Source organism: Chenopodium quinoa, unplaced genomic scaffold (assembly GCF_001683475.1).
Source record: "Chenopodium quinoa cultivar QQ74 unplaced genomic scaffold, ASM168347v1, whole genome shotgun sequence".
Taxonomy (NCBI): domain Eukaryota; kingdom Viridiplantae; phylum Streptophyta; class Magnoliopsida; order Caryophyllales; family Amaranthaceae; genus Chenopodium; species Chenopodium quinoa.
Window position 1 is genome coordinate 2,920,002 of NW_018744996.1, and position 15,594 is coordinate 2,935,595.

Sequence of the window (15,594 nt, forward strand, 5' to 3'; positions counted from 1 at the left end):
CTAATGCTTGCTTTCGAACCCAAACGCCTCCATCGTCATTCAACCAATTTAATTTGTAAGCATGAGGGTGTTTACGCATAGGTAATTGCAAAGATTCGGCCAAATTTAGAGCACGCACATTAGTGCAACTTCCACTATCAATGATAAAAGAGCACACTTTATCCTTAACAAGATAATTTGAGTGGAAGAGATTACACCTTTGAGTGTCGAAACCATCCTCCGGAGCGGAAATCAAAGAACGCCGCAAGACCAAAGCATGTCCCTCATCTTCCGGAGTGCATCGTGGTTGAGTTTCCCAAAAATCCGACGATGTAATATCATTCAAAGGTTGTTGCTCATCTACTGTAACATCATCCATATTATGCAACATAAACGTATAAAATTCCTCCCGTGTAACCATAGATCGATTGGGGCATTGTTTGGCAACGAAAACATACTGTCTTCCTCGTTGGTTGCTGCGAGAGTGGAGCTTTTTCAAGTTTGCTTTTTAAGGCAGCCATGGTGTCGTCTTTGGGGGTAGCTTGCTGTTCAATTTCGTGGGCAGCAGGGGTAGCAGTATGCTCAGCTTTTGGTGCCGAAAATTGCCCAAAAACGGAACTCTTCCCCTTGTTTTGTTTTTCCAACTTCATAGCCAAATGAGCAAACGTCATCGAAGGTAGTTAGGGGCTACAATTCGACCTTAAAACGCAGGTTAATATTGAGGCCAAGAACAAATTTAGCAATTTTTTGTTCCTCCTCATCCTTACAATCACATGCTATATATAACTTCTCGAATTCTTTGATATAATTATCAATTGTCATGTACCCTTGTTGCAAAGAGTTTAGCCTTAAAAACAAGTCTTGCTTATGTGATCGTGGCACAAATTTCTTCTTCATCTTTTGCTTTAATTTAGTCCAAGTTGTAAGTTGTGCTTTCCCATCTCGTTCCCGTTGGTTTTGAAAGGATTCGAACCAAAGAGATGCATACTTGGTCAGTTTGAGGATAGCATAGTGAAACCTGTTAGTGTCATCTAGGTTCTTGTACCTAAAGAGACGGTTTAACCTTCGTTCCCAATCAAGATAAGTTTCCGGGTCTTCATCGCCTTCAAAAGTGGGCAAATCAGCAAGTTTGATCTCTTCAACTGTGTGATTGCGTGTGTGCGGAGTAAAGTCATGGTTATGTAGTTCTTGCTGGAGTGTCGCAGTAACTTCTTCCGACTTATCCAATCGAGCATTAATTTTCTTGAGCTCATCCAACAATGCCGCAAATTCAGCTTGATTCACCATGTTTAAGTGAATAAGAAAACACACAAAACCAGTCCAGAAATTGATCGAAAGTTTGAGGACAAAAATCCAATCAAAACACCTCAAAAAATTCTGAAATTTTGTATGATGCTAGCCCTATATGTCTACAATACTCGACCAAAAAATAAGCCAAAAATTCCAAGCCAAGTGGTTGCAGTTTATGTTTTTCTCAACACTGCCAGATTTAGCTCGATTTTTGACCAGTTGCCAAAAACGAATCCAGTTTAATATCTACGCTCCTTGAAAAATTCTCAAATTTTACAGGTGAAAAATAGACCAAAAGTTAACTAATTTGAAAAAAAGAATCACCTCAAAATCCTTAGAAACGAAGGAGAACAAAGCCAAACAATCTGACCTACAAAACTGAGTTTTATTAGGCCCGATTTCAACAAAATTGTGCACGAAACTTCAAGAAGTGCACAGTTTCCCTCGCCTAACAGCAGTAGCAGCAGCCACACCAATTTGATGCGTATTTTTATGGGCTCTTCAGGAAATTCGGGGATATGAAGCTATTTAATCTAACCAAGACTAAATAACAACTAAATTGGTAGCTTTCTCAGCAAAATATCATATGCAATTCTCTTGCTAAAACAATTCATACGAATTGATTAATTATAACTCAAAACTTCTCTCCCTTCATTAATGAAAATAAAGAATATTTATAGGCAAACATCCCATGCATTTCCCTTAGTTGACTGTCACTTTCCGTTAGTTGACCCCACCACTTGCCACGTGTCACCTTCTGATTGGTCAGTTTTTTAAAAAAAAAACAGAAAACTCTTGAAACCACCCAAACCCCAGCCACCACCCCTTCCACCACCCCCTCCCTGCTGAACCCCAAAACCCTTGCCGCCGGCGACCTGCACCTTCACTGGCAGGCGCGCCGGCGGCCCCCCTCCCCTTCCCCTCCACTTCCCAAACGCACAAAAACGCCATTGAAGCTCACGCATGAAAGATTGAGGAACATGTAAATTACTCATTTCTTCACCAAATTTTATTCAACTTGTACCAAAATGTTCACAGTTCAGTATACAATCGATTGGAGCAAACAATTTTGTGAATTGCTTCACCAAACAAAAACCCCTAATTCAATTTTTTTAGGGTTCTTCACAAAAATTTGACCATTAGAGGAGAGCAAAAGGAATACCTTGAAGCAAAACATCGTGGAAGGAGGAGGAAAAGGCGGAGGAGTAGAGCAATGGTGGTGGTTTTGCTGGCGCGAAGTCGAGAGGAACGAAGGGGGTGGGGTTTCGGGGTGGTGGAGGAAGGGGGGTGGGATTTCGGATTTTGTGTTTAAAGCTCCGGTGGGTCGCGACGGGGGAAGAGGAGGGGAAAGGGAGGGGGGCCGGAGGTTGTCGGCGCTCCTGCCGGTGCAGGTCCCGGCAGCAGGGGTTCGGGGACCGGCGGCATGGCTGGTGGCTGAGGTTTGGGATTTTCGGTTTTCTTTTTTTTTTTTAATTTTTTTTAAAATTATTAGTTTTTTTAATTATTTTTGGTTTTTTTTAATTTTTATTATTTTTTAAAAAACCGACCAATCAGAAGGTGACATGTGGCAAGTGGTGGGGTCAATTAATGAACAGTGACGGTCAACTAACAGGAATGACATTTGGTAATATTATACTAAAGCTCAGTGGCATTGGTGAATTCTGAAAAACGCTATGGCATTATGTGAATTTTGCAATTGTTTAGTGGCATTGGGTGAAATAACAATACTTTATAAGATTAAAGATCAAAGAATTCTCAAATAATCTTACAATAGTTTACACTCTAGGCCCTGTTCTTTTGAGTTGTTCTGCTCTGCTACGATGAAATCTGTTCTGCCCTGCTTAAAAATAATAATTAATAATAATAATATTTAATATTTAATAATAATAATTATTAATATTTAATAATAATAATTATTAATATTTAATAATAATAATTATTAATATTTAATAATAATAATTAATATATAATATTAATTGATAAAAATAAATAATATTTAGTGATAATAATAATTAATATATAATAATAATAATAATAATAATAATAACAACAACAACCATAATAGTGCGATAATAATAATAATAATCATAATAATCATAATAATAATAATAATAATAATGCGGTAATAATAATAGTAATAACAATAATAATATTAATAATGTTAATAATAATAATAATTATAATAATAATAACAATAATAATGCGGTAATAATAATAGTAATAATAATTAAATAATAATAATAATAATTATTATTATAATAATAGTCGTAATAATAATAATAATATTAATAATATCTATAACTAATACTAAAATAATCACCGCTGGCATCACCACTGCCACGTGTCAGCTTCTTATTAAAAAAATTCCCTCCAAAATTATATATGACATCATCCTTTTTATTTATTTTTTCTCCATTTCAAGATAAAGCTAATGCTTAAAAAAGGTAGATTAATTTTCCTAAAAGTTTTTATGACTAAATTTACTAACTACAAAATTTCCTATGGAGGTAAAAAAAATAATAATAAAATTGGTGGTTGGTCTCTTTTGTTTTCCTTCTTTCCTCCTCTATACTACATTTTTTTTCCCACAATATTTTATCAGTGATGATATGAGTTTGAATATTCTACTCTTCATAAATTCTTCAATTTTTTTTATAATTATACAAATACCACTAAATTGATATAATGCTAACATTTCATATATTTTATTTTTATTATGAAGTTAATTAGAATATTTAGCATTTTAATATCTAATAAGAGAGATCATTATTTATTATGTTCTTTCTTAAATTATTTATATTGCGCACACAAGAGCAAATGTTTTATTGTTAAAATCGTGCATCGCACGTGAGTACGTGACTAACCTAGTTATTTAATGAAATTACCCCTCTCTATCCCATTAAAAAAAAAAAAGTAGTATGTAAAAAAGAATAAAAAATAATTAAAGGTAGTATTAAATTGCAATAATTTGGCAATATTTTAGAGACAGATCCAAATCAAATACTGGACACAAACTAACCGGATCTCAGTCCAATAACACCACCTTGTCCTTTGGGCCATTATTATATTTCCTGCACTTTTCGTAACTTTCAATGACAAGTCTTTAAGTTTCCGGTAATCTCTCCTTTAATTTATTGCAATCCCTTGAACTTTCATAGATTTTCTTATTTTATTTGGTTTTCCATATTTATTCAATTATTATTAAAATAATCTGAGACTAGGAGTTGTTTGAGTTTATAATTTTGAGAATTTCATAAGATAATTAAATTACAGAATTCAACTGCCTGAATTAATAATTTTGAAGAAATTGTTAAGAAATCATTCATACAAGAATTTGATGATGTAGGTATACATCAATTACTGATTCACTATGTATTGAATTGTAGAGTAATTTAGTAATGGGACAAGATTAAGTTAATTGGGCGTTTTTCGATGATAACATGGTATTGCATGAACAATTATTGAGATTATAGCAACGGAGATGTGTTTGAGCAGTTTGTTGTTATTTCCTGTATAAATTCATCCATCATTTATTGTGCTTGAATGCTTGATGTAGTTATCGAAGGTAAAGGTAAGATTTTAGACTAATACAAGTAATAATAAAGTAAATAAACCGTGTTGTCAAATTTGACGATTTTTTGTTGTGAAAGAATGTTTTTGAGCAATGTATAATGTGTAATGAAGATGTGCTAGTTAGGAGTTACTAAGCTGTCTGATATAGACCACATGGTGATTGTTTTGGTGCGGAAACGCGAATCAGGAAGTTGTTCCTATGTCTAATAGGGTGTAAACAGCTTAGCACGTGTCTTTGTTGTTGAGAGTTCTAATAGTTAATTGTTGCTTGTACCTCAGAATGAAGATCAACTAAAATCTTCGATTTTGGGACAAAATTGCAGTTTAGCCAGTCGCAATTATGTTACTTGACCTTCATCTAACATCAAGTAGTAATTTAATTTTTGGGCATTTAGTAAATTCCATTAAAAACCAATTATTATATGAGAATCTCACTTATAGCATCTCTCTCAATTCATTAGAAGTGGAGATACCTACAATTGACAGCCTACGGGGCACTTTATTTTCTTGAATGATAGTTTAGGAGGTTTGCATTTTTTACTAAACTTCTCTCATTTCTGTAAAGCCAAATTATAATATTGCCTCGGATGAAACATGCTGTACAATTGCTGCTTCCTGCCCTTCTTGATGATATTGACAGCTAGTGATACTTCATGATCTAAGTCAGTAGCTATTCTTATACAGGTGCGCAAGCGTTACATCATTTGCTTGTTTCTGATACCAGACACTCTGACATGACTATGGAGGGCCCTTGACAATTGGAGATGAAAATGCAACATCTTCATGGAATGGTTGAGTATGACACTTGGACATGTTTCAGTGCTCTACATTTGGTAGGTAAGTCTGAGTAACAAATTGTAGCAGAAAGATAAGTAAGCTCTCTACTCACGTTATTTACCATAATTGTTTTTGAAGTTTTATTTTGTGATTTCTATTCCTGAAAGAATGATGTTGTTGGGTTGTTAACTTTGTGGAAACATAAGTAAATTCTTATTGATCTATTGACATGTTCGCTTCCCTACAATCGCAAACTGGAACTAGGCAGCTTGCCAGAGTGGGGGATGCACGCACATGGGAATTCCATGTGCAAAGGTGTCAGTTGTAAAATACAAAGAATATTTTTAGTGTTGTTTCTGACCTATTTTCTGGTCATTTGAAGTCTATGTCAATTAGGCTCTTTTAATCCTATTAGACCTTCTTAGACTTGAATATGCCAGTAGTACAATTGCAGTTTTGTGCAAGATGAATATGCAACTTATGCTCTGGGCCTTTGGTGCATTAATGTGACCAGTGTTCAATACACAACAAGACCATAATACAGAAAGAAACAATGCTTATAGGCTGCTTACCCTACTTGTGCCTTTGAGCTGTGAAAAAAAATTTCATCTGCTAATATGAGCAATGAAAGAATCCATTTCCAAGTGAGAACTTCCATCATCTGCTACTGAGGCTCGAACAGCTCTGCCTAGTTCTGCTGCCCTTTCCCTCATCACTTTTCCTTCTTCCGATTTCATCAATTTTCTTACTGTGTTCTCAACTGCAGTTGATGTTACCAGCTCAGCTCTGTGTTCCCAAGCCCTGATTAACAAACCAATCCGTAGGACTTGTGTTATCAAAATGCTGTTTTTGGGTTGGTCAGAATGCATAGGCCATGCTGCTATTGGCACTCCCATGGTGATGCTCTCCAAGCATGAGTTCCACCCACAGTGACTCAGGAATCCACCCGTTGCTGGATGGGCTAGAATCTCAAGCTGAGGTGCCCAGCCTCTCACAATAATTCCCCTATTTATCACTCTTTCTTCATATCCTTCTGGCAGCTGAAGAGTTTTTGCCTCATCTTCTTCAAATAAATCGCCTTTATCAGCATCTCTAAGAACCCATATAAACTTTTGCCCACTTCTTTCCAATCCTATTGCCAACTCTTTGACCTGCTCGTCATCCATAGATGTTACTGTTCCAAAAGAAACATATACCACAGATTCTATCTCCTGTTTGTCTAGCCACTCAAGGCATCCAGGCCTACAAGTGTTCGTTTTTCCTTTTGCTTCCACCGGATTGAAAGGTCCTATAGAAAACAGTTTCTTGTTAACATTCGTTGATAGTTTTGACAATAGTTCCATGTATCTACCTTCTATCAATCTGCATGTATTAAAAAGTCTTCCAGATTCAAATTCCAAAAGCTTGTGTTGATTTATTATAAATTTCTCAAACTCTGGTGTGAAGCTCCCTTCTCTAGAAGGGATGTATCTTGGAACATCAGAATCTAATTCAAAAGGTTTTTCTATAATGGACTCCCATTTATTAAAGAAGATGGTAAAGGCAGATACTGATAGAAAAGTATAAGATTCTGCATTTGGGATCAATTTTACGTCTTGCACTACTGAGGCCATCAGGTTATCATGAATGATAACAATTCTCCTAAAATTAGATGAAAGTTCTTGTAAAAGTTGAAACACAGGTTGACGGAGATGTGAAGAAGCATCAGAAAGTGGTTGGAGATGCTCTGGAAATTTAATCCAGGCATTGGTGTTAGGGGAAAATGAGCCGAGAGTAGGAAGTTGGAAGTCATGGAAATAGATGTTACCTGAACTTTCCAAGTCCCAACCATGGACACGGAGCTTCGCTTGGCGATTGTGCACAGTTGATCCAGCAAAGTGAACCGGTATGCCATAGGAGGCTATAAGACGAGAGAGGTGGAGGAGCTGATTGATATGGCCATGGGCTGGGAAGGGAACCATCACCACAACTATTTGAGGTTGTTTAAGGCCATTTTGACAGTATTTTTGTCTTTTCATTTTGCATAAATTTCAGGATGTCTTTGGATGGATCTTGATAGGCATTAAAACCTTAAAGATATAGGGGGAAAAATATTGACTATTGAGGGTATAACAAATAGATTGGGTATTCCTGGAATGATATATTGAAATACACTTGTTAGCTCTGTAGAAAGGGCAGCCAAACTTTCTGACTTGTGGAGGATGAATTCTTCATGCTTTCGATTTGGATTGTGTTTTGTTTCCGTTGTGATTGATTTGACCATTCAAATGCAACTTAGAACGACAGAAGTATGGTAACTTGGAACCAAGTTAACAAGTATTTACATACATAAACAGAATTTATATGATAGTGCTGCATATAATTGCTTTTCATCATATCAAATTATGGTAGGGATCATCATTGTCTATAGACTTTCTCTAGTATATATCTTAGTACAGGCAATCTTAATCACCAGAACTAGCAAGGGAGTTCATACTAGGAAAGTGATCAAAATAAAAAATTAGGCTTGTGATCTATTTCTTAATAGAGAATTAACTGAATAGATTTCGTGTCATCCCAAGGGAGACTCAGAAGGTTGTTGCAGGTTGCTTTGTAATTGTAATAGCAGAAAGGCTTTTTGGTCAATTCTTAGTACTCACATCTCTTTAAATTTCAAGATTGAAATCATACCTGAGACTAATGATTACTTGTTTTTGTATCATACAAACTTATACATCAGTAAGTCAAGATCCTAGCTAGGCAAAGTTCATGTATTATTTCAGTACATATCACTGATTGAGTTGCCCGCGATCATACTTTCAGTTATGTTTCCAGCTATCCAAGATTTTCTTAGGCTGTATCCTCTTTTTTACATCATTATCTGGTTATGTGATCGATGAAAGAATCCATTTCTAGGTGAGAAGATCCACCTGTAGAAGTTGATCCTCGAACAATGCCTCTGAGCTCTGCAGCTTGTTTCCTCATCTCCTCACCTTCCTTTGATATCATTAATCTTCTCACTGCATTTTCTATTGTAGTTGATGTTACAAGCTCATTTCTTTGTGCCCAATCTCTGACTTCTATACCAAATTTTAGTACTTGTGTTACCAAAATTGTGTTCCTTGGCTGATCAGAATGCATTGGCCATGCTGCAATTGGCACTCCCATGCTGATGCTCTCCATGCATGAGTTCCAGCCACAGTGACTCATGAATCCTCCTGTTGATGGGTGCGCTAGAACTTCAAGCTGAGGTGCCCAGTCTCTCACCACCATTCCCCTGTCCTGTATTCTGCTTTCATAACCTTCTGGTAGTTGAGGCCTTTTCACATCAGCTTCTGCAGAAAGTTCTACTCCATCAGCACTTCTAACAACCCATAAAAACTTTTGCCTACTTCTTTCCAACCCAACTGCCAACTCACTAATCTGCTCCTCTGACATTGATGTTGATGTTCCGAAAGAAATGTATATTACAGAATCCTTCTCTTGTTTGTCCAGCCACTCGAGACATTGATGTCGGTTGTAAGTGCATCTACCCTTCACTTCTACTGGATTTAAAGGTCCGATCGCAAAAAGCTTCTTGTTAGCATTTGTGGGTAGCTTTTCCAGTAAGTCCATATATCTACCTTCGATTGGTCTGCATGTGTTGTAGATTCTTCCACTCTCAAAGTTCAATACTTTGTATTGCTTTGCTGCATAGTCTGCAAACTCTGGTGCAAAGCACCCTTCACTCGAGGGAATGTTATTTGGGATATCAGAATCTAGCTGAAATGGTTTGTTAGTTATCGACTCCCAAATGTAGAAAAAGATGGCGAAGGCAGAGACACTATGGAGGGCATATGACTCAGCATTTGGGATTAATTTCACATCTTGAACAACTGTAGCAATTAAGGTATCATGAATAATGATGATTCTCCTGAACTTAATTGAGAGCTCTTGTAGAAGTTGGAATGCAGGTTGACGGAGATGAGAGGAAGCATCAAAAAGTGGTTGGAGATGCCCAGGGAATGTGGTGTGGGGATCGAATTTGGGAGGAACTGAGATTAAAGGAGGGAGCTGCAAGTCATGAAAGTGAATTTTGCTTGTATTTTCAGGGTCCCAACCGTGGAGGCGCAGTTTTGCTTGGTGATTGTGTGTTGTGGATCCAATAAAATGAACTGGTATACCATATGAGGCTATGAGGTTGGATAGATGGAGAGTTTCATTGAGATGGCCTTGCATTGGGAATGGTACCATGACTACTGCAACTGAAGGATGTTTGAGGCTTTTTTGTTGATCATTTTGATTGTAAATTTGGTGTGCCATTTTGAGTCGGTTCTTAGGCTGGAATTGTAGCTATATGAATATGGACAGCCTCCAGCCCTTCACATTATATAAACTTACCTTGACAAGCGGCGTATGCACAACTTGCGTAGGACATGCTTTTGGGTGATAAAAATTTTGTTTATTGCAATCTAGAGTTGATAATTGTGCATTGTTAGTTTTGTATTGCTTTTTTTGTTTCTAATTGGGATTACCTTTTTTGCTCGTTTTTTTTTTAAATGCTCATCACTTGCCTATTTTGGGAATGGGTGTATGGTGTACCTACCTATAACTTTCTAGATGGAATGTGTAGACTGGATTTCTTCTATCTTAAATAATTAGGCTTTTGTGTGTAAGGTTTAGCACTATTAGGCTTATGATTAGATTAAATTATCTTATAGTGGCACATAAAACTAGATTAGTGCTTTCGTGTTCTCTTTAGATATTTTATAGTCCTAATCATGATTAAATGTATAGTGCTTTCGTGTTCTCTTGCAGTTCCTTTATCTTGTATTTTATAATGCTCAATTATTTGTCACTTAGAATATAATAAACGATAGTCCTAATCATGATTGAATGTATAGTTACCTTAATTATTGATTATAATTACACCAAAGTGCTACCCATGAGCAAAGTTGGAAAATACCTATCTAATGCTCCAGTGGTATACAAGTTGGTAATTCTTATCTTTTTTTGTTAACAGATTCAAGTCTTGGTTCAAAGAACTAGGTTTTCTTAGAAACGACCATTGGATTTTTGTAATTTTGAAAATCAGGTTAGGAAGTCTTGACTAGTTCCTAGAGGAGTAGCTACCGATCTCATTGCTTTGGATGATATACACAACATCCCTGTTTTGAACTTTAAAACCATAAAAGAGAGACAAAACATTTGACTCTGTAGTTATTTTCAAGATCCGTCACTGAACATAAAGGATCCCTACAAACCATATGAAGTTGGGTGCATCACTAGCTGTCTATCTTCCTGAAAACTCTGAAGCATCTCGAAATCATTTTGATGTGATTGAAGAGTAAGAAAAACTGTCATTTGATGATCAGCAGTGACATTGAGGATTGTAACATCTTGTAATAAGGTCTTATATCTATTTCATTTTATTGTTGGTTAGTATTAAGACACTACTAAAGTTATACTCAATCAAGGAATATGCTTAGTTTTATGTTGCATTGTTGCTTGTTTATTGAATGTGAATGCCAAAAAAATTACAGCCGCTGCACCGATAAGATATACTTAATCTTCGTTAGCTACAATTGTTATATATTTTATATCGTTTGCTTCCACATTAGTTAAACTGCAATTTGAACAGTCGTTTCTCTCAAGTGATTGATTTCCAACTGCTGTTCTGTTGTAGTGTTGTGCTATATTCTATGAATCAGACTGCACCCATAGTCCCATGCTTCTGTTTTCCTGATTCAGAGTCTGAAAGGCAGATCAGCTTGATGCAGGGCAAAGCAGTATCTGCGAGTAGATATGTCAAATTGTTGATTAATTGCTTGGCTCTATTGCTTGTGTAAAATCGATGCTATCCGCTGAGACAATAGCCTACCAAACACGGCCACTAGTATGCATGCGTTCTTATGTTTATTTGTAAGCAAATACAATCTTGTTTCACATACCAACTTAAACACCATTACTCGAATGTTAATCAAAGTAAACCCAGAACAACATATAATCAAAGTAAACCCAGAACAACAAAAATAAATCGTTTGTTACATGTAAAACCCTTACTTTAATAGTAAGGTAAAACCATGTAACTCCTACAAAGCAAAAAAAGGATAAATACCATAGCATCAACCATTATATTATACAGAAAAACGACTTAAACAAATATACACCCTTGAGTATTCAAATACTACCAGAAATTTGCTCCAACAGCCGGATTGAAAAACGGTGGTCTTAAAATCTGTATAACAAACAATTGCAAAAATATCATCAACACATAAATACATAATAATTACAGTGTACACTTAGAACTAATAAAATATCATTAATTTGTAATTCTTCCATGTTTTCCTTAGTTAGTTATATGTAGGTGTGTAATAGATATTATTATGTCAAAAAAAAAAAAAAAAAAAAAAAAAAATGCACTTTGAGGAATTCAAAGACTACCCAAAGATAAAGATAAGACAATAAAATATATAGAAATATAAAATGAATATTGGTGAGTATAGAAAATGAGACCTTTTTCAGTGGCTTTGATTTGCAGTAAATGTGACGCCATCAAGAACGAATTCGGGAATGTGTCGTATGAGAGGGTAGTCTTCTCCATCTGGTACAGCGCATCTTATTGATAGGTTTGGGCATTTCAGAATTGTGACTCTTTTTAGAGAGTTGATCTGGCTAATGCATTTGGGCAAACCCAACACATTTGGACAATCTCTTATATGAATAACCCCGAGAGAGGTGAAACAATGTAACCAATCTGGAAGCTCCACTAAACCTTCACAATCTAAAAAAAAAAGATATTGAAGAGAAGTTGCAGCAGATTGTATGTCATTTGGAAGGCTTGCCATTTTTACATTCTGGATCACCAAACGTAGGAGGCTTTGAAGGCCTTGAAGGGCCTCTCCCTTGTTCATATCTAACTCTTCACAATTTCTTATTTCTAATACCTGAAGGTTAACAAGGTACTTCATATCTTTTATAAGACTTGTCAATTTTGGACAGTTAACGATGTACAGGATTTTGAGGGAGTTAAGGAGCCAAATATTATCACTGTCCCACAACGAGATCAAACTCTCACATGAATTAAAATGTAAGGATTGTAGAGAGCTTAATTCATTGAGTTTGGTGTTAACTAAGCTCTCTTGACATGTTGTCACAATGAAAAACTTTAAGCTTTGCAATTGATGTATATCCCTTGGTAGCTCTTTTAATTGCTTACATCCATAGATACGAAATGTTTCCAAATTCAATAGATTACATATTGTATTTGGAAGTGATTTCATGATGGGATTATCTGACAAGTCAAGATATCTCAAATGCTTCAGGTTCCCAATCGACTTTGGCAACTCTTCAAACCAAAGACTCCTAAGATCCAAGAGGCGTAAGCAGCTGAGATTGGATATAATACCCTCTAGAAAGGACATGCTTACATGTCGGTTATAGGCATAACCAAATTGAAACGAACGGGCTCTCTTTGCTCCGAGAAGCTCTGTTGGAAATTGTTTTTCTTTTAAACTATCAGCTTTCTCAGCTCCCCAAACAACATGCCTAGCATGGTCTAAATCTGTCATCTTATCCAAAGTTACAACAACTAACTCTTCTGCCATAATGTTCACTGCTAGATCATGCAAAAAATCGTGCATTTTACTAACGCAAGCTATACCCACCAGATGTTTACTTGATTCTTCAACCAAGAACATTGTTGTCAGTTCCCTAAAGTAAGAGTATCCCAAGCCATCAATATCATTATTTCTCTTATCCAGTGGCAACAATCCAAGTGCGCTCCACATATATGAAACATCAAAAGAAATTAATTCAACATCTTTCAGGTACAAGGACAAGTGAGCAAAACATGGTTTTAAGTGAGATGGTAATTTATCATAACTTAATTTTAATAGTGGTAAGACATCACCATATTGTCGCTCCAATTCAGTTAAACTTTCCATATCATTAATTCGTTGCCATTCTTGTTCTTCCCTCGGACTTCTTAATAAACTCGCCAAAGTCTTCACAACGAGTGGGATGCCATGGCATTTTTTAACAATAGACCTGCCAGTTTCACAAAGATTCGGATATTTGGCTTCCTCAACTTCGTCCTTGAATGCCAAGTGCTTGAACATTGACCAACAAACATCAATTGGAAGACTATCCAAGTCATATGATTCAAATGTTTGAGTGATAGAAGCAACCTTGGAGTTTCTTGTAGTGATCAAAAGTACACTCCCCGGATTACCAACAGCTAGCACGTCCTTTAGCTCTTTCCACTTTCCGAATTCCTCAACCCAGACATCATCCAACACTAGCAAGTACTTCTTCCCACTCAACAAACCATGGAGCTTTCTCACCAATATACACATTTCTTGGTTAGGAGTACTGTCTTCAGTACCATCCTTCAGAATGTCCTCTATGATCTTAGGTATGCGAAACGGGTCCGAAACACATACCCACAACTTTAGATCAAAGTGTTGGACATCCTGATACACCAACTTGGCTAATGTAGTTTTTCCTATCCCACCCATCCCAACAATAGGAAGCACTGAGAGCTCACTAACACCATTGACTCTTCCCAATCTCCTTATAACATCTTGCTTAGCCTCTTCTCTTCCCATAACATCAGGTACATGGACATATGAGCTTCTATCCCAAATCCTGATGTCAGCAGTTGAGTACTCAATTGGACTCTCAGTCAAACCAAAATCATTTTTCTTAGCCACAATGTGTTCAAGCTGCTTACAGAGATCTCGTATTTTGTGACTTACATGAAAAGTATAAATGATGGGGTTTGAGGAGGAAAGATAGTACCTAAGCTTGCGCCGAAAACGACCTTCATTGACACGGCGCTGTAAAGCGTCAAAGGCGACTTCATCCAAGAGATCATCAATATCATAAACAACACGCTTCAGATCTCTTAGCCAAACTTTCATGGCTTCGTTCGAATATTTCTTTTCTTCAGCATCATGGAGGACAGCACAAATGGCAGTGAGCTTATCAGCTATCTTCTTAAGATCTTTCTCAGCTGACTTGGCCGCTTTTAATTCTTCGGAAACAGAGGAAATGACCAAATCACCGGTAAAGGAACCGATCTTACCAAGTATGGATTTAGCGATCGGCAATATGATTGCTTCTGCCATTTACACATTTGTGACAAAGAAAGAAGAGGAAAACAAGGCAATTCAAGGACAATAATTCAAGGACAATATTCAAGGAAAACAAGGCAATTCAAGGACCTCTTTTTGAAGCCTTCATTAGCTCATTCTCATCAAAATTAAAAACAAATAGATTTATTTTATCAATTATAAAGTTTACTTATTTTCAAAAATTAGAAAAAAAAATATATTAACCGACGCCCACTACTAGAATTCAGCTCATTTCCGACGGAAAATTTCCGTCGGAAAATTGTGAAATTCCGTCGGAAATCCGTCGGAAAATGTCAGTCGGAAAACCTGTCGTCGGAAAAAAGGTAGTTTCCGACGGAAATGACGATTCCGACGGATTCCCGACGGAATGCTTTCCGTCATAGCAGGATCTGACTTTCAAAGATATAGTCCGTCGGAAAATTCCGTCGGAAAATTTATTAAAAAAAAAGCCCCACCCAGCCCCACCCACCCAGACACCACCCAGCCCCACCCACCCAGTAGCCACCCAGCCCCCACCCACCCAGTAGCCACCCAGACACCCAGCCCCACCCACCCAGCCCCACCCAGACACCCACACCCACCACCCACCCAGCCCCACCCAGACACCCACCCACCGCACCACCCACCCTTACCCAAACGCCCACCACCCAGCCAACCCCTGACCAAACGCCCCCCACCCAACCCCTGACCAGACCCAGGCCACCCAACCCCACCACCAACACGACCCACCCAGACACCCACACCCACCACCCACCCAGCCCCACCCAGACACCCACCCACCGCACCACCCACCCTTACCCAAACGCCCACCACCCAGCCAACCCCTGACCAAACGCCCCCCACCCAACCCCTGACCAGACCCAGGCCACCCAACCCCACC

The 15,594-nt window shown here is 37.3% G+C and overlaps 4 protein-coding genes across 4 annotated transcripts; all 4 read right to left on the minus strand.

Annotated features, from left to right (window-relative positions):
• Positions 1-6,089: 6,089 nt before the first annotated feature.
• On the minus strand, positions 6,090-7,651 carry LOC110707343 (zeatin O-glucosyltransferase-like). Its single transcript, XM_021885365.1, has 2 exons — positions 7,427-7,651; positions 6,090-7,345 (listed from the first exon to the last, which is right to left on the minus strand). Exons 1-2 carry the CDS (start codon positions 7,635-7,637, stop codon positions 6,225-6,227), a joined length of 1,332 nt encoding a protein of 443 aa, XP_021741057.1. The 5' UTR covers positions 7,638-7,651; the 3' UTR covers positions 6,090-6,224.
• Positions 7,652-8,462: 811 nt separating this feature from the next.
• Positions 8,463-10,503, minus strand: LOC110707342 (zeatin O-glucosyltransferase-like). The gene has a single exon (XM_021885364.1). It carries the CDS (start codon positions 9,898-9,900, stop codon positions 8,476-8,478), a length of 1,425 nt encoding a protein of 474 aa, XP_021741056.1. The 5' UTR covers positions 9,901-10,503; the 3' UTR covers positions 8,463-8,475.
• Positions 10,504-11,455: 952 nt separating this feature from the next.
• LOC110707344 (probable disease resistance protein RPP1) lies at positions 11,456-13,005 on the minus strand. Its single transcript, XM_021885366.1, has 2 exons — positions 12,094-13,005; positions 11,456-11,815 (listed from the first exon to the last, which is right to left on the minus strand). Exon 1 carries the CDS (start codon positions 12,999-13,001, stop codon positions 12,099-12,101), a length of 903 nt encoding a protein of 300 aa, XP_021741058.1. The 5' UTR covers positions 13,002-13,005; the 3' UTR covers positions 11,456-11,815; positions 12,094-12,098.
• Positions 13,004-14,708, minus strand: LOC110707190 (putative disease resistance protein RGA3). Its single transcript, XM_021885196.1, has 2 exons — positions 13,164-14,708; positions 13,004-13,066 (listed from the first exon to the last, which is right to left on the minus strand). Exons 1-2 carry the CDS (start codon positions 14,706-14,708, stop codon positions 13,004-13,006), a joined length of 1,608 nt encoding a protein of 535 aa, XP_021740888.1.
• Positions 14,709-15,594: the final 886 nt, after the last annotated feature.

What these genes read in the sequence shown, in the direction of transcription:
- LOC110707343 (XM_021885365.1), bottom strand. Translation starts at nt 7,637, where the DNA reads ATGAAAAGACAAAAATACTGTCAAAATGGCCTTAAACAACCTCAAATA. An exon ending in TTGGGACTTGGAAAGTTCAG is followed by an intron (nt 7,346 to 7,426) that starts GTAACATCTATT and finishes TTAAATTTCCAG; the next exon opens with AGCATCTCCAACCACTTTCT.
- LOC110707342 (XM_021885364.1), bottom strand. Translation starts at nt 9,900, where the DNA reads ATGGCACACCAAATTTACAATCAAAATGATCAACAAAAAAGCCTCAAA.
- LOC110707344 (XM_021885366.1), bottom strand. Translation starts at nt 13,001, where the DNA reads ATGTCCTTTCTAGAGGGTATTATATCCAATCTCAGCTGCTTACGCCTC.
- LOC110707190 (XM_021885196.1), bottom strand. Translation starts at nt 14,708, where the DNA reads ATGGCAGAAGCAATCATATTGCCGATCGCTAAATCCATACTTGGTAAG. An exon ending in TGGCAGAAGAGTTAGTTGTT is followed by an intron (nt 13,067 to 13,163) that starts GTAACTTTGGAT and finishes AATTTCCAACAG; the next exon opens with AGCTTCTCGGAGCAAAGAGA.